Source organism: Pseudonaja textilis, chromosome 1 (genome assembly GCF_049901715.1).
Source record: "Pseudonaja textilis isolate UNSWEBS1 chromosome 1, rPseTex1.2, whole genome shotgun sequence".
NCBI classification, from domain to species: domain Eukaryota; kingdom Metazoa; phylum Chordata; class Lepidosauria; order Squamata; family Elapidae; genus Pseudonaja; species Pseudonaja textilis.
Window position 1 is genome coordinate 18,829,346 of NC_141990.1, and position 21,731 is coordinate 18,851,076.

At 39.4% G+C, this 21,731-nt stretch overlaps 1 protein-coding gene across 1 annotated transcript; it reads right to left on the reverse strand.

The window, feature by feature from the left end:
• Nucleotides 1-6,115: 6,115 nt before the first annotated feature.
• On the reverse strand, nt 6,116-21,222 carry MDH2 (malate dehydrogenase 2). Its single transcript, XM_026708553.2, has 9 exons — nt 21,045-21,222; nt 17,659-17,827; nt 16,501-16,584; nt 14,029-14,138; nt 13,219-13,344; nt 11,418-11,495; nt 10,432-10,531; nt 7,845-7,996; nt 6,116-6,447 (listed from the first exon to the last, which is right to left on the reverse strand). Exons 1-9 carry the CDS (start codon nt 21,108-21,110, stop codon nt 6,316-6,318), a joined length of 1,017 nt encoding a protein of 338 aa, XP_026564338.1. The 5' UTR covers nt 21,111-21,222; the 3' UTR covers nt 6,116-6,315.
• Between the last annotated feature and the right edge of the window lie 509 nt (nt 21,223-21,731).

Here is a 21,731-nt window from a genome sequence, read left to right on the forward strand (position 1 = left end):
TTGGCAGGGGTGGGCTTCAAAAATTTTAGCAAAGGGTTCTCTGCCCAGTTGCTGGGTGGGCGTGGCCATGATGGGCGTGGCCTGGTCAGCCTCCAGCACCACGGCGGAGAGGGCGTTCTTGCCCTCCTTGGGCTCCAGAGGTTTTCCTTGAGCCTCCGGGAGGACGAAAACGGCCTCCCCGGGCTCCAGAAGCTTTCTGGAAGCCAGAAACGAGTCCATTTTTGGCCTTCCCAAACCTCTGGGAGGCCCATTTTTCACCCTCCCTGAGCCTCCACACGTGTCCTGCACTTACCTGCATCCAAAACGGGCTGCGTGGGGACTCCTGGGAGGGGTGAGGTAGGAAGGGCCAGCCAGGAGTGGGATTTGGGGGTTGTCTGAACTGCACAGAATCTTAGTTAGGGGCTCTCCAGAACTCCTGTGAACCCCCAGCAGCCCACCCCTGGTCCTTGGCGTTCTTATGATGTTACCTAGTTTGGTAATAAAATGTCTGCAAAAAAACAACCAAGCTCAGAGAGCACCAAGGGCCCTCATTTCAATCCAGATCTACAAATATTCTCCTCTATCAATGTAAGAAGCCATAGTATTTTTCACAAAATAGCAGCCATCCTGAGGATCATAAAATGGCAGCCATGCTGGGTTCTACAAATTGTTTCCAGTCAGCAAAAGTGGTGGGGGAGCAGAGAGATTATCCCCACCATTTTTTTTAGCCTTCAGAATGCTCCAAACCATTCATCACTGTTGGGTTTTTTCCCCTCTTCAGGCCAGAGTAGTATATGACTAACAAGATCCTGGTCTGCAGCCCTTCACCATTTTATATTCCTAAATTTATGCAGTCCCCAGAGGCTATAGTAGAAACGAACAAAACATTGGAAGCCAATGCTGTATACAGCAGCTTGCCAGTTTCCTATTCATTTTAATTAAAAACATCTACATAAATAATAAAATAGAAGGGGCAAGGGGGCTGGTTAACAGAGAAGACAGCTCCCTTGGGAAAATTTTATAGTCATCTGATCCTCAATTTGATATGTTCTATCGAGATATGATCCTGCTGAAAAACAAGAGAACAAATTAAGGTTTGCATCTCCATGATAAATTTATTTTTCTACCCACTCTAAAATCAAGAACTACACCAAGAAACATTAGCAGGCTTCTTATAAGCTTTGCCTTCCTTATTTCAACAGCAGGCAAAATTCCTTATTTAGAGCCAAGATTAACTGGATCAGATTCAGGTTACAAACAATTCTGACTGATTAATAACATCCTGAGCTTTAAGACTCGATTCAGATAAAGAGTAGGGCTACCATAATCCCAGTTATGATAGGCTTATTTGGACCATACTGTGCAAATCTACAAGAATGAGAATTTGGCTAGAAATTATACATCAAACTAGAAACTAGGAAACAGTGAGTTCTAGTTCCACCTAGTTCCAGCTGGGTGACTTTGGAGAAGACACTCCTCAGCCAAAACCCTCCTCACATGATTGTTGTTGTGGGAAAAATAGGAGGAAGAAGGAGTATTAGGTATGTTTGCTGCCTTTAATTATTTAAAAAATTAAGGCAGTATAAATAAATACATTTATTCACTGGCACAAGATAGAGCATTCTCACATCTTTGTCTTCTTTGCTTCATTCATCACTTGTTCCAGGCCACAATGTGCAAATGAAAATCAGATGTTATGCTGTAAAACTGTAATGAAGCACAAAGGTAATGTCGTGCAACTTTGCTCCAACCATTTCTAGAAATGCAATTAAATGCCTCATTGAAACATATCAAATGAAGTCAATAAAAAGATTTTTTTTTAAAAAAAATACCCTTTAAATCATCAAAAAGTAGAAAGCATACAGTATATTCTTGGGTGTGTCAGGGCCTTCACAGAAGGCAGAAAAATAAAATAAGGTAATTCTCTGGCACCATCTTTTGGACTCTACAGGAACTGATTCAAAAATGTAGTGCAGATAATTTACATTGTAGTTGGAACTGGATAATTAGAATTGCATATAACATTAAAAATAACTAAACTGTTTATAATTGCACTTCTGGAATGCTTAATTCTGACATAATTAAGCACACTGTGGAGATTAAAGGCAAATCCTTCTACAAAAATGCAAACTGCTGGTGCAACTGCATTCTCGCTTCTGCATTGCCTTGGTTGCTCTGAGTCTAAAGTGGCATTTTTCAACCTTAACAACTTTTAAATTTGTGGACTTCAACTCCCAGAATTCCCCAGGCAGCATGCTGGATCGAGAATTCTAGGAGTTAAAGTCCATACATCTTAAAACTGCCAAGGTTGAAAAACATTCTCTAAAGGCTCTTCTATTACTGAAGAGGTACAAAGAAGACTGATCAAAATTATCAATGGATTTGAGATGCATTTAGATTTAATGGTTTGAGCTTCTTGAGTTAGAAAAGACAAGGAAATGATGAGTTTGATAATATCAGAGCACAAGGATGGAATTCCCCTATTTAAAGCGCAAGGACTTTGTCATCCAGTGACGTTGATGGACAATAGTTTGACAAAAAAAAGTTTCTTCAACAAGAGCATAATTAATTGACTTCATTGTCCCAAAATGCAATGATGGTCACTAACTTAAATCACTTTGAGGGCACTGAAGGAGTTCTCCGTCAATTACTATGTATGAAGGCAGCTAAGGCTCCTGTGTTGCAGAGAAGCAGAGATGACCTCAGATAAGGTAGATGCAGACCATTAGCAAAGTGTGAGCTCAGTCTGCAAAGACAAGATAGCATGAGAAATGTAATGATCCAGATGAAACTCCCTCTGATATAAGAAGGGGAAAGGCTTCTAGGATTTCAAAATTCTGTTATTATTTACTAGATAACCCATGATCCTGTGGGATGACCCACCCCACCCCATAATGAAATATTTTGGGAAATGTGTTTGGTTTTTTTTAAAAGGCAGGATAGAATAGCTCCGCTAAAGGGAAAAGGAGGAAAAAATCTTAAGGGAGGCAGAAACAAGCACCAGTCTTCTTGTCTCCAACCAGAAACTGAAGTGGACAGCTTTTAGAAAGGCAGATTTGGTAATCCATTCAGAAAGACTGGGTCAAGACCAAAATTCAGATAAGCTATAAACAAAAGATTGAGCAAATTAGCTCGAACACCTAGGATTTGCATTTCCTCGTCTATAGAGCCAGCTATGACCTCTCCATAACCCTTCCATGACCCTCATAGGAATATGACCAGTCAATATAATATTAAAGGACATGTTCTTGCACAGGAAGCACAAATACAAAGCCCAAAGAAGGTATAAAAACCCACCCACTCTCAACTCCATTTTGTCAGCGGTCTCAAAATCACATGTGGTTGGTGGTTCTGCTTCATCATTAAACTTTCTTTCCAATCAGCCTCCATGTTGTTTCCAGCCTTTCTCCCAGTTTGGAACTGAACCAGATGGATTTTCTTTCCAAAAATCCCTTGGATCATCGTTTCAGAGATGTTTCCTTACCAGATTCCTCAGTGCCTTCAACAATGGCAGAATTTCTAATGCAGTCTTCACTGGAAAAGTTGGGGTACATTCAGAGATGTATCTGCCTTGAAAATAGCCCATGTTGAACCGTATAGCACAAACATCAGCACAGGAAATGTTTTCTAACATTTTGAATTGTGCCATAAACTTTTCTTTGATCATATTTTTTGCCACAAAATGTTTTATTAAATTTGCCAATGTTCAGTTCCATAAGTCATTGGCCCGATTTTGAATAGATTCTGTAATTTAGTTCATTTGTGGTATTTTGGTTATGGAGATTCTCATTTAGGTCATGGTTGACCTAAAAGTACTTTTTCTGAAAGACAACTGGATTTGGGTATTTCTTTATAAATTTTTCACTTCTCATCCAAGAACTGAAGAACCTCCTTGACTAAGAGAAACATTTTCAAAGAAAATACCAAGAAAGTCCAGTTGCTTTTTGAAAAAAGCAGCTTTGGGATGTGGTTAAAATGTTTTGCTGTATAGGCACCATTTCAAGGTCAGAGGAAAGTGAGTTTAATAGTGTGCATGTGTATATAAATTTTATTTTTATTAATTTGCTCAAGCTACCAGTTGTTAGATGTGCAGGAATCTTCATGTTGAGTTGGATATGTGAATAGCGTGACAATCAATCCAGGTTGAAGATGCACTTCACTGTGCATCTTAACAGTGCAGTTCCTTAACAACCACTGCAAGGAACACTTTTCAGTTTAGAAAACTGGACAAAGAATTCAGCCAATTTAGACTTTGGTTTTTAAACAAAAATGTTCAAATCCTTATGGATACAAATATTGTATATTCTAGATTTGTTGCTTATGATTGTGATACCACATACTTAACTAGATTAATAGTGACAACACTGTAAATTATTCATTATTCTCCCTCGCTGGGGAATTTAAATGACAAATTATATGTGCTTTTCAAACAAAGCCTATATATCTATTTTGTATATGTGGAATTTGAACTATCAATGTGTATAAAATACTCAGCCCTCTGGCTCAGTGTCTGAACCTTGGAAATTGTCTCTTTCAGCCATCTCTAATTTCATATACACTAAACTTGTTAAGTATTACAAACCCTGTTCAACTGTAATCACAATAACAGTATTGCTTTAGGGTATTTTAAAAATATTTTTGGAATTTGAAGGGGGGGAAAAGAAGTGAATGTGGATTATCAGGATAGCCTTTGATAGTACCATGATTTATTTCAGGGCAAAAGTCCCCAGAATTACAACATCAATGCTTTGATCTACTAAATCAAAGGGGCAGCTAAGAAAGGCAGGCTAGAGAATTACGACTCAGCTGCAAGACAGAAAAACATCACCCCTTCCAAATTACAGGTGAAGGCTGAGGTAGGTCACCCAAGTTATTAAGTAGCATAATCGAGTGGTTTAAGGTTGCAGAGATCTTAGCTGAAATTGTGAAAAATATACACCTCTTGTTGGAATGATGCCTGCATAGGGGCACTTGAAGGCCTGATTTAAGCAACATGATATATTGTTTCTATAAACACTGAAATATGAAGAAGTATCAGTATGTTGAAGTATGCTTATTTGTGGCGATAGTAGCAATGTTATACTAAACAGAATCCCCTTTTTCTGGTAAGTGTGCAATGTAATCATTTACATTTGCTGGGAAAGTCACTATTTTTTTTCTCTCTGAACTTTTACCATTCCCTCAAACCCTAATACATTACTGAGAGGCAGGATAAAGAGAATTCTCAATGGAATGTAAACAAAGCCAAGGAATCTGTGGAACCGTCACAGGATCTGCGTTGATGTCATTTCTAAATGGAGTTCCCTTGAATGAATCCTAATGGCCAAGGAACAGGCTGCAAAGGGATCCAATCTTTTTTTTGGGGGTGGGGGTGGGGTGGGGAGAATTAATCTGTGGAAGTGGGGAATCAATCAGAACCTGAAGGGGAGGAATTTCTGGAAAGCAGCTGCCTAGTTTTTATGGAAATAAAAGATGCTGCAAGTCTGCCAACAAGTAAAAAGATGGCTAATTTGGAACTGCATCTTAGTTTTCAACTTCTTCACCAACAATATTTATTGAACAAATTCATATCTCACTCATAAGTGACTCATGAGTGGTTTATATATTCTAGCTTCCATCTAATCCATAGCTTGCTGGGGAATTCTGGGAGTTGAAGTCCACAAATCTTAAAGTTGCTGAGGTTGAACATGAATCAATTTGAAACTCAACAGCCAGGGAGCTTGACTAACCATGAGCTTTCCTAACTCCTGCTCCAGAGTAAATTATTTTATAAAATGTTACTTCAATTGTGGTTCAGTAAGAAATTCAGGATTGTAAGCATGGATTTTTTCCCCAAGATCTGGATGTTAGGATGCCAGCAAAGATTATAAGCAGCTGAGAGTAAGGATATCCTTCACCAGGTCCTTAACTGCTGATATTCATTCTCAACTTTGTGACATGTTTCCTTATGGCTACATGAGCATTTTAAAAATACAGCTCATTTTCCTATAACTGCCTAGAAACAGTATGACATGTGTGAGCTAATTTTATCTGAATGGTCATCTGTCTATGAGTCCCTTCCCTCCAATTTCTGCCAGGCAGTTCAGGTTAACCATAATTTAGAGACGTACAAAGAAATTATGACCAAAACACAAAATACGCAGGGAATACCCTGGAAAAAAATAAGTTGTTTTTTTTTAAAATTGAAGAACAGAATTCCAATTGATAGATTAGAGGGCAAGTCAATATCGGGCCTTCAGGCAAAAATTATTACTTTTGCCTCCAGAAGACTTTAAAGTGACATGATGCACCTTAAATAAATTAAGGGGACAGCAGTTCTCTTTTGTCATTGATGCTTCACTTCATGCTCTTGGCAAAATCTTCACCTTTCTTGATGGAAGCTTTCAGCTCTCCAATGGCCCCAGCCACCATCTTCTCTTCAAAAGGAGTGATCTTTCCAATACCCAAGTTTTTCTCAATACCATTTTTCTGAGAACAGGGAAAGGAAGATTGAAAATTAGCACACTGTAGTAAGAGAATATCAACAAGCACAACTTTTCACTGGAAAAATCATTAGCTCCTTTAAAGGATAAGATAGACACATGGGAGCAGAAAACACATACGTAATATTTGCAAATTTCAAAATGGGTCAAAGTAGCTGAGCCATATTTAAAAGAAGGCTCTTGATAAAAACTAGTGTCAATGATGCATACTAGTAGCCTACCAATGAACTGCTGTTAACTAATACTCTGGCCTGACCTGTTCCACTATTACTATTATTTGACTAGGTTCTTACCTATCAAGAGCTAATTGCCCACTGTGTACATTTGTCCACTGGATAACTGACTCGGAGCTATTATAGCTCCAACTCATCCTGTATTTACCCTACACAGGCTACTAATTAGAGTGCTGGTTTCAATTTAATAAGTACTAACATGGATTTTGGAAGCTTGATTAGCCATGGGCCTGATTGATAGAAAACTGCCTCTACAAATCAAGGGACCCATTTTTAAAGGTCATCACCTCAAACTTTACCAAGATAATTTGTTACTGGCCATTGTTACAGGATCTTAATCTTAGGGCTTGATATCTTAAATCCCATCAGTCACAGTCAAACAATCGGAGTCTACTCCAGCAGAAACAAAAAGTCCATTTTCCAAGGATATTACAGCCACCATTAGTAGTTGTAAGTTTACAGACTGTGGTTCTAATGGCTGTTCACCAATTAGACAACCCCTAAGTCCCACCAATAGTATACATACATTGAAACCCACAGATCTAAGGGATCATCTCCTGTTAGAATTCTGTTCAGATTTGTACAAGAAGCTCATTCTTTCTGCCACACAGCAAGGCTTCCTTCTACTCTGATCTCAGATTATCAAATTCATCATCTCGGAACTGTTGGCAATCCAACTCTCTACATTTCTCTTCTTTGACAGGCTTTTAACAGTTCATTTGTTTTAGTATCAATTTTAATGTATACTGTTGTATACTATTCCGAGTTCTCCGCAGAGCAGAAAAGCAGGGCAGGAATGAAGTAAACAGTTTTGGGGTGCCTTTTAAAACAAATGAAAATAACAGGCAAAAATAGCTCCACAGCAGCCATACTGTGAAAATCTATTCCTAGGGAATAGGAACAGGCATGTCCCCCATGTTATCTAATGTTACCTATTTAAAAAGGTCTGGGATAATCTACTTTTTGATTAATATTACTATATGTTGCTGTCTTGATGCTTTATTTGAATGTTGACTTATAGATAAGATTGCTTTCATTAATTAAGTACCACTGGGAGGTTTTTTTCCCCCTAAAATATAAAGTGGCTAACAATTACATCACTAGAAGACAAATAAAACAAATTAAATTAAGAACTGCTCAGATTATGTACCCCAAGTAGCAGAGGTGTTGAAAAGTAAGGACATTCTGTTTCCTCTGATCGGACGAAGGCGCATTCAATGACACCTTCTTTCCCATTCATAGCATCTAGGACTGAGAAGACAAACCGGGCACCAGCATAGGCCATGGACAATGTAGCTGATCCTATTGGAATAAAAGGGGAGGATTCAAAGATAAGGAAATGCTTCTGTGGAGTTTCCCAAAAATTTTGTCAATATAAATTTAATAGTAGTCATTTCATTTCAATCACTGAAATACATTTAGGTATAATACATTAGGTATAATGTTCTCATTAGTTTGCCTAAGAATCAATGTAGCCCATACAAGAGTAAATGACACCTATTAGCCTGTTCCACTAGTCTCAGGTGTCCATCGATATTATGGAGACAATAACGTTCATCCATCCTAGAGAACAACTTGAGATTTCAACACTGTGGATTGTTTTCTGCTTCCTTATTTGTTATTGGGTGTTTTTTTTTTTTATAGAGGAGGATTGGCTAACAAGATTGTGTTTATCATCTTGTCTAAGAGTTAACTTTTTGGCGCCATCCTTTCCTAAACAATTTCAAATAAAACCTGTAATAATAAGGTCTCATACATTGAGAACCATCAGTGGAGCAGCATGCCTCCAAAGGTTGTGGCTACTCCATCACTGGAGGTTTTTAAGAAGAGACTGGACGGCCATTTGTCCAGAATGATATAGGGTCTCTTGCTTGAGCCAGGGGGTTGAACTAGAAAGTCTCCGAGCTCCCTTCCAACTTTGTTATTTTGTATTCTCCTTTCCTGTTTCCTTTCTACTATGTTTAGCTTATAAACCTGAAGGCAGAGACTGGCTTGTTCTTACCCTGCGTAGAAACTTCACAAAAGGAAGCAAAAGCTAGTCAGACATCGCTTTCCAAAGACAGCATATTATCCTGAAAAATAGCAGCAGTGAATCTGTTTCTTTACTATTCCTCAAGACTAATACTTGGCTCTAATTGTCATCTGCCCTGAAATCTGAAAAAACACAGAGAGGCAGGCCTTTGCCCCCATTGTAAGCTTTTGTCAGCCTCCCCAAGAGTTGCGGCAGGACAGGAAAAATCTAATTAGCAAGCCCTAAGAAATCGAGAACATGAAAACTTAATCCAACTGAAGCAGCACAGTTAAAAACAGCACCGGTTTTTATACTGAAATGATAAACTGCTAACGACTGGCACTGTGTATGCCTGGGCAGGTGCCTGGGCCAATGGAAATTCAAGGCAGGGATCCGTTTGCAACAAGAAATAAGCAAGTTGCCTTTGTGTTTCATGGTTTCAACTGATAAGCTGGGATCTTGGTATGTATGTACATATGATTTTGTGTATATATGTGTAGGTAGACTCACAACTGCAATTGAGTCTGGCCATTACAGTTGTAAGATGTGCTGATCATAAAGCAGGTCAATTACAGGACCACTCAAATTTTACATGCCTTTTTTTGCAATGCTCATTAAGCAAACCCATATTTTACTACAGACCAGTTTTCACTAGAAACTGGAAATAATTGCTGGTTTGCCCCAAAAACCTCATAAATCATGATCGTGTGGCTGTGGGATACTGCAAAGGGTATAAATGCAGGCCACTTGCCAAGCACCCCCAAATGTAATCATGTGACGTGAGTGTGGGCAACCATCAGAACTTCAAAACTGGGTCGTAAGTAGTTTGGGGGGGGAGGGGTTTGTTGTAACTTCAAATGGCTACTAAGTAATTGGTTGTAAATTAAGGACCATCTATCTGTACTGGCTTTGCTTACTGGCAAAGAAACAAAATGTGATGTTTTGCGCATGCATCAAAAGTTTTTAAGGATTAAGTTGTCTGTATAGTACATTTGCTCAGATTTTAAGGGATCAGGCCAGTGAGGCTTCCCTCTATAGCAGAGACAACAGGACTTTCCCCACTATAAGCTCAATGCACTCACTGAGCAAGCAGCATTAACATTCAGTAGCAAAATCAAGAGATTATAATCTCTCGGAGATTATAAAAAGGCTAGGGAAACACAGAAACCATTTCATTTGATTTAGTTATGTGTTCATTCTTACTACCATATTAATATGGCAGTCTATTTCAAATTCATGGCTCTGGGCAATTAGTAATAATTAAAAATAACATCAAAATATAAAACACTAAAACATACACATGGGAAAAATGCAGCCAGGGTAAAAACCACAATCCAGTGGTACAACCATTGCATGGGCTTTAAAAACACGCTCACATCCCTAGGCCCGGCAATAAGAGCCATTGGATAAACTCCTTCCATTACCAGCCAAACCAATTACTCTGAAGAAGGTGGTCACAAGAAAGCCATGGGGAGTCTTGAGAACAGGCTGACCCAGAAGATCACAAATGAGCAACCAACCCATTGTACGGACAACCCTTATGAGAGGAAGATGGGAAAAGTGCTGATACAAGCAAGATGATGATTGTGGCTACTATGGAATCTAACATCACCACCCCCAATTTCTCATTATTAAGGTCTTGTGTGGTTTCTTGCAGTTACATATCAGAACAGCTCATCTGTACTACAAACAATCCAGGTAGAGGAAAAAAATTCCACAAGCTAACCTGCGCCTGCTTTTGCTTTGACAACTTCAGTTCCAGCTTCCTGAATCCTTTCAGTGAGGGTCACCAGCTGATTTTCAGGAAAATCCACCTTTGGGGTACACTGCAACAAGAAAGGAACACAGGATTTATCTCATCTCTTATATTATTTGGTTTTGAACAGGAACTTTCAACAGCAGAACTGAAGCTTCCTTCTCTATCCCTTAGTGATACACCAATCAAAGATCAGATCTGCATTAGCTCATATTGCAGATCCAGTCTTCTGGTCAACATTCGTACATTTGTGTTCCAAGAGCAGTGGATTCTGTCAGGAAAAGGAACGTGGAACACAAATCTTCTACTCCGCCATTTCTCAACTATCCTCCCCCAAACTTTCCAGAAGAAAGCAGCTGACAGATTCATTTTAAATGAAAACAACCAGGAGGCTGATCAATGGGGCAGAGACCTGAGGAAGGGGTTCAGCATTTAGTTTTCCAAAAGAGAGTAGAAGTCCTTTAAAATAAAAAAGCAGTTGAACCTTCCAATGGTTCTTCAAGAGCAACCCCATGTAGGGCACAAAGGAGTAGTCCAACCATGAGGGAATCAGAGCAAGTGACTGAAGGGGCTTCTAATCTAGGAAAAAGATGGAATAGCCCAGACCTGGATGGTCCAAACAATCAAAGCCACTCAATTTTGGTAAGATTGACCCAGGGACGGTACCTCCCTATCCAAAGCCACAGAACTTCCAGGCACTGGAACATAACTTTGACAGCTTCAGTTGGCTGCCCCAGAGTTGAAAGATATAATTATGCTTCAAACCTCAAAATTAGGCTACTTTCATATGTTTGAACACAGAGCTGCATTTGACAAGTGGTTGAAAGCAGAGAGCAGCTTCATCCCAAATTCAAATTCTTTTCATGGGTCCTGCAGTTCTGCATAGAGATATGGATTTTGAATGCTCCCTTATCAGCAGCCAGAGCTACTCAGAAAAATGTAATTATACCACACACCTGTGAGATTAGGGGGATGATGGTCTTCCCTGCATGGCCACCGATCACAGGAACATTGACACGAGCTGGATCCAAGCCCTATAGAAACAGCAACTTTCAAGATATATTTGGAACTCAGCTCTGCACCAAGCTGGCTGGATAAGCACAATGTGCATAATTCAACAGTAGAACTTCCCACTTCTCACAAAACAGAAAAAATTGGAAAATGACAAATATGAGAACAAGATGTATAGTTTGTAAATCTTCCTTTTACTTTTACGTTTAGGTTTTTATCAGAGAAATAGGAATTCAAACACTTACACTGTTTAGGTTCTCAATTCCAACTGTGTTCTGACCTGGCTTTTTTTTTCTCAATTTAAAAACATACAGCTTGTTACCTTGAGGGCCATACCAGAGCTGTGCATGTCATGCTGAAAGATGTGCTTCACTGAAGCCAGGAGGCTTAATCGTAAAAAGGGAACATTAAGCCTTTTTTTTTTTTTCATTCAACTTCAATATCCCCAAACTAAACATTTTTAGTGCCACTGGGGAGCCTTAGGAATGCAAAGGGGATGCTGGTGGGCCACCTGAAGAACCAGGTGATGTTTCTTGCACCTCTACTCTGAATTACCCCGGACAGGCTACCATCAGCCAGGCTGTTTCTGCAACAGGAAAAAGTACATATCTGCATACTGCTTAGGGTATTTTAGATGTATTTTAGCCATGTAATACCAAGAGAGATGAACTGCTTTTTCATAGCTCGGCATCTTTGCAACAATTCACTAATGTGTGGTTGGCCCAAATGTGGTCAGTGAACAGAGATTCTTTGGTCGTTTTCCTCTTTAAGTCCTGACAGCAAACTAATAATGCAGATTAATTCTGGAAATAATTGTCATGCAGCCAAACCAAAAAGAGTATAAATCAGAACCATGTCATGGGAAGCCTGTTTATGATCCTAGCAAGCCTAATGCCAAGATGACAAGAGGACATATTGTCTCACACAGACAAATGTGGTTTGCAGTTGGCCAGGATCAGTTTTTCACAGCTTGGCTTTTGAGAGGACAAGTTTTCTACGGCTCATGAAAGACAGCTGGGTGACTATGGGCCAGTCACTCTCTCTCAGCCCCAAACCCTCATAGGGTTGTTGTTGTAGGGAAAATAGGAGGAGGAAGGAGTTTTAGAAATGCTCTCAATCTTTCTGTTATTTATAACAATAAAGAAGGTAGGATTTTTAAAAATTTTTAAAAATATGCCAAAATGGTAATGAATTATGATTCATGATCACATTTCTTGACCATGCCTGTTTGATCAACCAGTCAATGGGAGAAATTAAAATATACCAAAAAAAAATCATTAGGAATGAAAGAAATTTTATTATGCTCCTACAACTGATACACTCCTAATCTGCTCTGGATAATTCCTGATTCCTCCAAAGCAGATCCGGAAAATGTACTAATTGGTTCCCAGACTGATAATAATGTCCTGAAACTTTATGTAAACAGCCAGCTGCAAGCTTTTCCATTATAGTATCAGTCCAGACCCACCTCATTACCATATTATAGGAAGTCTATTAATCAGGAAATTGGTGCCCTAATATACACAGGGATAAATTAGCTCTGAAAGAGAAAAAGTGTAGTTGCTGGATTTTTTTTATGTCTATGCCTCTTCTCAATTTTATTTTAGCAAGAGAATATTGTAACAGTCATGGAAAAATAAATTTTGTTGAAGCTGACAGGAGGATAGAAAGAAGGATCAATTTCAAGTGAAAATGCTTTGCTGTGAAAATGACACCATTGATTGCAACCTGATTATACCAACATACCTTCAATTCAGCTACAAAAGTATTTGCTCTCACAATGTCCAGAGTTGTGACACCAAAAATTGTGTTAGGATTATATACACCATGTTTCTTAAAAATCTCGGAAGTAATTGGGATGGTGGAATTGACCTGAAAAATGAAAATAGTTTATTGTCTCAATTTTAAATATACTACATTCTTTTGGGGTTTTTTATCTTAATTTTCTAATATTTTAAGCTTCCCTTGAAACAGCTCTCACCCAAAATGTTTTAAAACCGAATTTCAACTTTATATATTTAATATTATCTTGAAGGTAAGATGAAGATAAGATGATAAAACAATCATAAAACAGTATGTGAATTTCAGCACCTTTTCCTTTACAGTCAAAACCACAAGAAAAGTATAAAGGAATAGATCCCCACCAACTGTTTTAGTAGCACAGCACATGCATACGGAATTCCTTGCATATATTCTAAGTAACAGTTTTACATAAACAGTTCTACCATTAATATCTGTTACCTCTCAACAACCATTTCAGTAATTGGTTGTTCTCTGTTCTGTGGCAGGGACAGGAAACATGGTAGTCTGTGATTCTAATCTGAATGAACAGAGGTGATGAAAATCTATGTATGTGGCTCTCTTGGAAACATGGAGTGTGTGTGGATAATAATGCTCAGGCCATTTGGTTTACACCAGTTATAGTAAAAACAGGGATGTGTTTAAAATGGCAGCAATGTGTCTACTTTTCCTTATGTGGCTTATATGTAGCCATTGCAGCCAACCACAACTTATTTGCATGATATTTCTCAAAGACCATGGCTGGAATGTACTTACCGGATTTGCAATAATACAGATAAGAGCTTTAGGGCAATGCTGGGCACAAGCAGCTGCCAAGGTAGCAACGATGGTAGCATTTGTATTGAACAGGTCATCACGAGTCATCCCTGTATATTATCATAAAGAAGCTGTTAACAGTGTTCTGCACCCTATCCAGATCATACTTGACAGACATGGCAACATAATTTACTCCCTATGTACTGCAGTGTACAGCTAGAATTGCTCCACCCACCCAAAAGCTGTCTCTTCTCTTTCAAGAATATCCTTCAAGATATTCTGGTCCAGTGGTGGTATTCAAATACAGTTGCCACCAGTTCGGTGGGCATGCCTTGGTGGCCGCACTTTGCACACATGCACACACTTTGCGTGCACACGCGCCCCAAACACGCACTTTGCGCAGGCGCAGAAGTGTTCTAACTTGCCTCCTGCAAGCCTGTACGATGGTGGTCACTGCAGCAGCTACCGTGCGGCACTATTCTGCACTGCGCAAAGCAGCTGCACTTTGAATTCTGGCAATAAAAGTGAGTATGGGAGCCCGGGCAGGCGGGTGAGCCAAACACAGAGCAGTGGAGAGAACCGGTTCTGTCTCCACTGCTCATCGCCGCTACCAGTTCTCCAGAGCTGGGCAGAACCAGTTGAATACCACCACTGTTCTGGTCTCCAGCAGCCATCTGAATCACAGAGATAAGAAACAGTTTACAGGACTGATAAACGATTCCTAACACATATCCTTTGGAGGCAGCCAGAATTTATACTCTTATAACAGCAGAATAAACCATCATTCCTCCCTTCTCCACACTCAGATGAGTGTCAGATCTAAGGTCAAATGGAAGGTGAGACACCTCCTTCATGACTAGAAAAGAAATCTCAGACTTTAGACTGAGTCTGAGATTTTGAAGGATTGATAATCTCATCAATCCTTTCTCATCAATTTAGTATTTATCAATTTACTAAATCTCATCAATTTAGTATTTATCAATTTTGAAATTATCCATCTCCTGCAGAGAGGGATTTTGGGTGGTGTACAAATAAATATTAAAACATTAAAAATAGCATATAAAAATTTAAAAGACAAGAATGATTAAAAAATCAATGTTAAAATTAATTAAAAAGCAGGGTAAGGGCTTTCAGGGAGTTAGCCAGCCCCATGGCTCCTCTCTGAGCCCCATTTGGCAGCACTAAATTGTTAAATGTATTTTAGGACAGGGGCCCCCAACCACCGGTCCCCGGACCGGTACTGGTCCATGGAACAATTTTTACCGGGCTGCCGGTTTGCTGGGCGCTGCCATCTTGTTTTGATGAAAAAGTGCTTCCAGTGAGCTTTTCCGGGTAGAAAGCGGCGTTTGGGTGCTGAAAGAATCCTCGCGCCTTAGTTTCATCGAGGGGGGGGGCGGTTTCGAACAAAACTAAGACGCGAGGATTCTTTCAGCACGCATGGCAAGGTGAGCCGAGTGACCGTCCTGAAGCCGTCGCGAAGCCCATCGACACAGGTACAAAGGAGGAGTTGAAGGTGGCAGGGAGAAGCGGGGGACGGCTGGCTGGCCAGTTGCTCGGCTCGCCTTGCCATGCATGCTGATGCCGGTACCAGGCCGCGGCTGGGGACCACTGTTTTAGGAGACTTAAAATTGATATCAAAAATTTCATGAAGGATCAACCCGTTCACATTGCAAAAAAATGACACCCCCCCCATACAATGTTCTCAAAGAGTCATATGTAGCCAGTAAAAAGCACAGCAGGCAAAAATTCCACAGAAACTAAGGCTAATGCCTCCTTAAATGACTCTAGCTGATTTATAATGCTTATAGAGCTCTATTGCAGAGATGGGAAGTACTAAGAATCACAGGAAATAATTTAGTGCCGGCAATATTGGGACAAAGGAACAAAATAAGGAGATGTCTGCTACAATATAGAAGAGGGGAAATCTTTCAAATGGGTTAAATAAAGTGCCATAGTGTTTTGAAGAATACGGAAGAAATTGACAAAATACTGCAAGTTTTATCTGAAGGAGCCTATGTGGCGCAGTGTAGAGTGCAGTACTGCAAGCTACTTCTGCAGCCAGCTGCCTTCAATTTGGCAGTTCAAATGTCACCAGGCTCAAGGTTGACTCAGCCTTCCATCCTTCTGAGGTGGGTAAAATGAGGACCCAGATTGTTGGGGGCAAGAGGCTGATTCTATAAACTGCTTAGAGAGGGCTGTAAAAAGCTCTATAAAGTGGTATATAAATCTAAGTGCTATTGCTATTTAATTTATAGGGCAGCACATATTCATTCTGATTTCACCAAATACTTTTATAACAGATTCACAACAGCCGAACAACAGCATACAAGGAACACTGCAGCATAGATACAAGCTCTTTTTTTCTTATTTTGCAGAATATAGGCAAATGTTACTATCCATTATGGCTAGATGTTCTTTGCAATGACTTTATGTGACCTTGATCTCTTTGCAATCTCTCACACTACAACTTACCAGGCTTTCTAGGGACTCCAGCTGGGATTACTACAACTTCACTACCCTTTAGGCAATCTGGCAACTGCTCCGGTCCTAGGAAACCTAAAGCAATGAAATGAGCAACCATATTTACAACATTCTGTTGGCTGGGAATTCACTGAAACATTAACATAGTGAAAAATGTTTTGTTTAAAAAGATTTGTACCTGGGATACAAAATTTTCTATCAATACCTAAGAATCTGGACATTTTAAAACTGAATCCCCTTTTCAGTTTCAATGGTATTACAATAACCTGTTGCTCACATAACATAAATATAGCCAGATTAGGATTCCTGTGGAACAGGTTGGATAAACCAGTAAAAGACATAAGGAGTATACACGTAAAGCAAGCATAATACCTAAACTGATTCACATCCAAGAGATATAAATAAATTTTCAAACTGGACATGACAGGCTCAGACTACACCAATAAAACAAATTCTATGATAAACAGAAATCCTAGATAAAACAAAAAGATTTCAATTTCTTGAGGCCATGGAAATGCCTCAAATACATCGAGCATCTAGTTCCTGTAATACAAACCATAAATTTAGGGTTTAGAACCAAATAAGGTCATTAACTATTTTTATAGTCTGGTCTTAACTTTCACACAATTAAAGTAAAAAAAAAAATCCTGGTCACCCAAGTGCTTTAGAAAGCTGGATTCTGAACAATCCATACTTGTTCAGAACCAAATTTATTAGGACTTAAACTGTAATAAAGATAATCTAAACTGCAGTTTTCACAAAAGAGTAAATATCCTATCTTGAATTGTAGGATACAGGGGAAACTCATTTTAGATTAACAGATGAGGAACCTTTTTCCTGCCAATGGTTGCATGCCAGGATCAATCTCTTTTCCTCAGTGCCCATGAGTGGCCAAGAAGGTTATATTGTTTTGAAAGCATAAATGATCTGATTGCCTTTGGAAGCTTTTAAAATCAGGCAAACTGAAATAACTGGTCAATCCATGATTGAGATTCTGACTACTGTCTTCAATAACTAGTTCTGGGATTGAAATCTATCAATTGTAGCTTTTACTATAGCAACAGTACCCATTTAATAGGTTCTCTGAATTAGTGGTGCACAAGGAAATTATAAAAATAAAGATATCTGAAGTGAGCAGATATGTGTTACCTTTCACTTCAGCTCTTGTTTCGATGTGGCTGAGGTCAGCTGCAACACCAGGTGTGTGTGCGATATCATAGAGATTGAGTTGAGTGACTAAGGGGCTGTTCTTCAGCAAGAGGGAGAGAGGCTGGCCAATTCCACCAGAAGCACCAAGTACAGCCACTTTAGCATGATTCTGAATAGGGCAAGAAAAAAAAAGAAACATGGAGATCCAAGTGTACACACCAGAATTGTTTGCAAGAAGCTTCTCAATTTTTTATATCATTATCCCTTGTATTGCAGCTCAGGCCATTGTATGCTGAGCTTTGGAAGGATGGTAAAGTGTTTAATTTATTAGATATCAAATATCAAAAGGCAAAGTGAAATATGACAATAATAAAAATCTCTGACTGCAATTCAAGGTGCAGAATTGGTAACTCAAGCAGAGCAGCATATAGCACAATGATTTTCCACTGTGGTGGGTAGACATCTCCCACATGGGTCTACTACAGCCTCCCCACTTTAACTAGCCTGAATTTGCTCTTCAAAGTCCCATCTGTTTGCCTTCACCAACAACCAACAAGGAGAGGCATAGTTGAGGCAAGCTGTCAGGAGAGCTGTGAAGGAGAATGTTAACAGGCTATGACCAGCTGACTGTTGGAGAAAGCAGAGACAGGACAGAGCTGGCTCTAATCTGGCCAGATTAGCAGTGCTTGTATAGAAGCATCTGAATGTGATCAGAATCTGCTCATAACCTTAATTCTGCCTTCCTGCATGCAGCTGGCCTGACTGAAGCCATATTGTTGCCTCAGATCCCATCTCAAGTATTGAAGAAATCGTTATTTGGGGGATAAAATATAAAATACCTCAGAGTCTTTACCTTCAAAAAAAATATTTTATGTCCATATTCATCTTGTCTGTACTGAATAGGAATGAACAATGAAATGCTTAACACTGTTTGTGATCTCCTAAATGTAGAAATAGATTGTTTTCTGAAGAAATATGTGGTAACATTAACTTGTATAAATCCAAGCACAAACAAGAGAACATCAGCACTTTTTGTAAAAGTCTAAATGCTTGTTGGAATTGAGCAATAAATTCTTATCTCCGTTTAAAATCAAGGAGAGAAGCAACCTAGAAATTTCCAGACAGAACAATTAATCAGTGGAACAACTTGCCTCCAGAAGTTGTGAATACTCCAACACTGGAATTTTTTAAGAAGAAATTGGACAACCACTTATCTGAAATGGTACAGTACAGTGTTTCCTGCCTGAGCAAGGGTTGGACTAGAAAACCTTGAAGGTCCCTTATGACTCTGTTAAAATGGCTTGCTCTAAGCTGTTTTAAGAATTTCCAAAAATCAGCTACCCAATTGCAGGAATGTATCAGAAACCATGAGAAATATGTTGAAATAGGAGATTTCTAACCTGTGACCAAAGAAAAAAGTTCAGATATTTACATTTGAGGGTTTAATGGTACATTGCATTGCATAATGCATTTCTGTTACAATTGCAAATGTGAATGCAACCTTGTGTTGCAATTGGCTAATGGAATTAACTAAAGGTAGAGGGAAGACATCCAAGATAACTGTGTTCTTCTGCCTGTAGTGACGTCATATCTGGCTTTAAAGTTTTGGTATTTTATCAAGTTTTATTCACCTCCCCATGAAAAGCTAGTTCCCAATCCCTAAATAAGTAAATCAAGTCTTACAAAGATTTTAAGATAAGGGAGTTCAGGAACATAAAGAAAATAAAAGGCATTCATTAATCTAACCACACCAAGTGTTAGACTTAAACCAAATCAACTTGTTTGTGATCCTTTCTAGGCATCTTTTCCCATAATTGAAATATAAGCTAAATCTTTATTCAAATATTTTATCCAAGTTTCCTCACAGGCTTATGCTAATTCTAAAGTTACATCTGAAGATGAGGAAAAGAGGTTTAAAAATGGCCCATTACCTATGTACTAGACATAGTATCTGGACAGTATGTTCTTGCTTTCTTGTCCCTTATATGGTATATAGCATCTATTAAGCAAGCAGTAAGAAAATGCAAGGAATATATTCAACAATAACTGTATGCCAAAGGCGGGATGCATCACTGAGCTGGGAAACTGCACAGCAAGTTAATTTCTTTAACTTCAGTTTTAGGAGATATCAGGCAAGATAATCTTGATAAAAGACAGGAAATGTACAGCCCTCTATAGGTTATTCAGCTGTGATTCTAGCACCTACAGAAATTCAAATGAACACTAACAGGGCATTGATTTATTGAACAAATTCAGAGGAAAGATACATATTCCCAACATTTGCATAAACCAAATAATAAATTAAGCTATGAACTGAAATTCATTAGGTCTAGTAACAGATATAAAAAGTTCTTGCCCTAAGACCTATACAAAGTAATACAACCAAGTAAAAATAAAATCAATCCTTCCTTCTAAAGTGAAATGAAACATTAAAAAGAAAAGAAAATTGCATATGTGAAAAGAATCAGGAAAAGATTTCTGATCTACACTGTTTAATTGTATATTAACACATTCTTCAGCTTTGCTTTTTTACATATTGATGGATTTGTGGGGTTCTGATAAAACACCATTTCACAACATAATTTTCTTATTCAGTTATTAAATATGAAGACGCCTTTCACATTTTGATTGACTACTTACACAGGTGATCCATAAATTAAAATCCACATGAACCATTGGCCAGAACTACCTTGTCAAGATCTTAGCTCCAATTCCGGAAATCCTTTACTTAGGCAGGAACAATACATAAAATTTGGATCACTCACTCCAGGTTCTCCTCTGCACTGCAGCCTCCACCTCTTACTGAAATTAAATTCCTACCGTGGACAAACATGTATTTTTCCCCCTTATCAACCTTTGTTTCTCTCCCGTTGTCGCTGTAGTGGTAGAGGTCACTTTTAGACCGCTGTTTTTCAAACATAGCAACTTTGAGGTGTGTCCCAAAAAAGCTTTTTTCAAGAGGCAACTGGACTTTCTAGTTTTTCTTTGAAGACTTTCCCTTCTCATTCAAGAAGCTTCTTCAGCTCTGGGACAACCGTGACCTGAATGACCATGAATCTCTACAGACTTTGAGGTGCATGGATTTCAATGCCCAGAATCCCCCAGCTACCCTACTATATGTAGGGAGCTGTAGGATGGGTGGGGAATTCTGGGAGCTGAAGTCCTTGCTCTAGACTCTTCTAAATGAAAAAAGGTCCCAGTCAATCCATCCTAAGGCCTAAATCGAGAACGCCAGCAAGGGAGTAAGATTGCCGGGGCTGCCCTGCGGGGCACGTCTAGCCCCGCGTTCTCTTTAACGAGGCCGGCCACAGAGCCGCCCTCCAGACCCAGCCGAAAGAACGAGTCTAGCCCTCCGTCTGCTCCACATTTCCCACGCTCCTGGCTACCTGCGAGGTGGTGCCGAATCCTCTACGAAGCCCAGCGCAGGCAGATCGTGTGAGACGGGAGAACATGGCGGGAGACGTCGGCAGAGAAGAGGGAAGGACTAGATGGATTTTGCTTCTTATCCTCGACGACCTCCAGGCTGCGTGAGGGCACCGCGAGACCTTCCCCCCGAACTCTCGCGACAAGTTGGTGGCTCGCGCTCGACGACCTTGTTTCTTTTAATCTCGCGAGACCTGTCACATCGCGAAATCCACTGTCGGCGGTTTTTTTTAATCCCACGAGGGTGGGGGATAAAATCCGGCTTTCAAACGACGTTTTATTTTCTTTTTCATTCTTGCTGCTTTCAATTATGGTTGAGATGGACGACGATATACATTTAACGAATAATTAAATTCAATAATAAATGGAACCAAAAAAACGAACTCTGTCGCTGATTTTAGCGGTCGCGTGAGGCGGCAGCCTGAAACTGCCTTGCGTTGTGATTCCGATTTAGACGTTTGTCACAGCGGCAGAAAAGTTTCTCCATGCTCACGTTTTTCAAAATGAGAATTGAAAGCATGCCATAAAACTCTAAATAGAATTGCCTTCTCACAAAGCTAACGTCTGGCTTTGCAACGAAATAACTGTTTTACTGTGTTCTGTTCTGTTCTATACTATTCTGTATACAATGCAATACTGTACTACACTCC

Coding starts and splice junctions, on each gene's coding strand:
- MDH2 (XM_026708553.2), bottom strand. CDS start 21,110: ATGTTCTCCCGTCTCACACGATCTGCCTGCGCTGGGCTTCGTAGAGGA. Junction 17,828..21,044: donor GATTCGGCACCACCTCGCAG/GTAGCCAGGAGC, acceptor TGCCCTATTCAG/AATCATGCTAAAGTGGCTGT. Junction 7,997..10,431: donor CAAAGCAAAAGCAGGCGCAG/GTTAGCTTGTGG, acceptor TTATTCCAATAG/GATCAGCTACATTGTCCATG.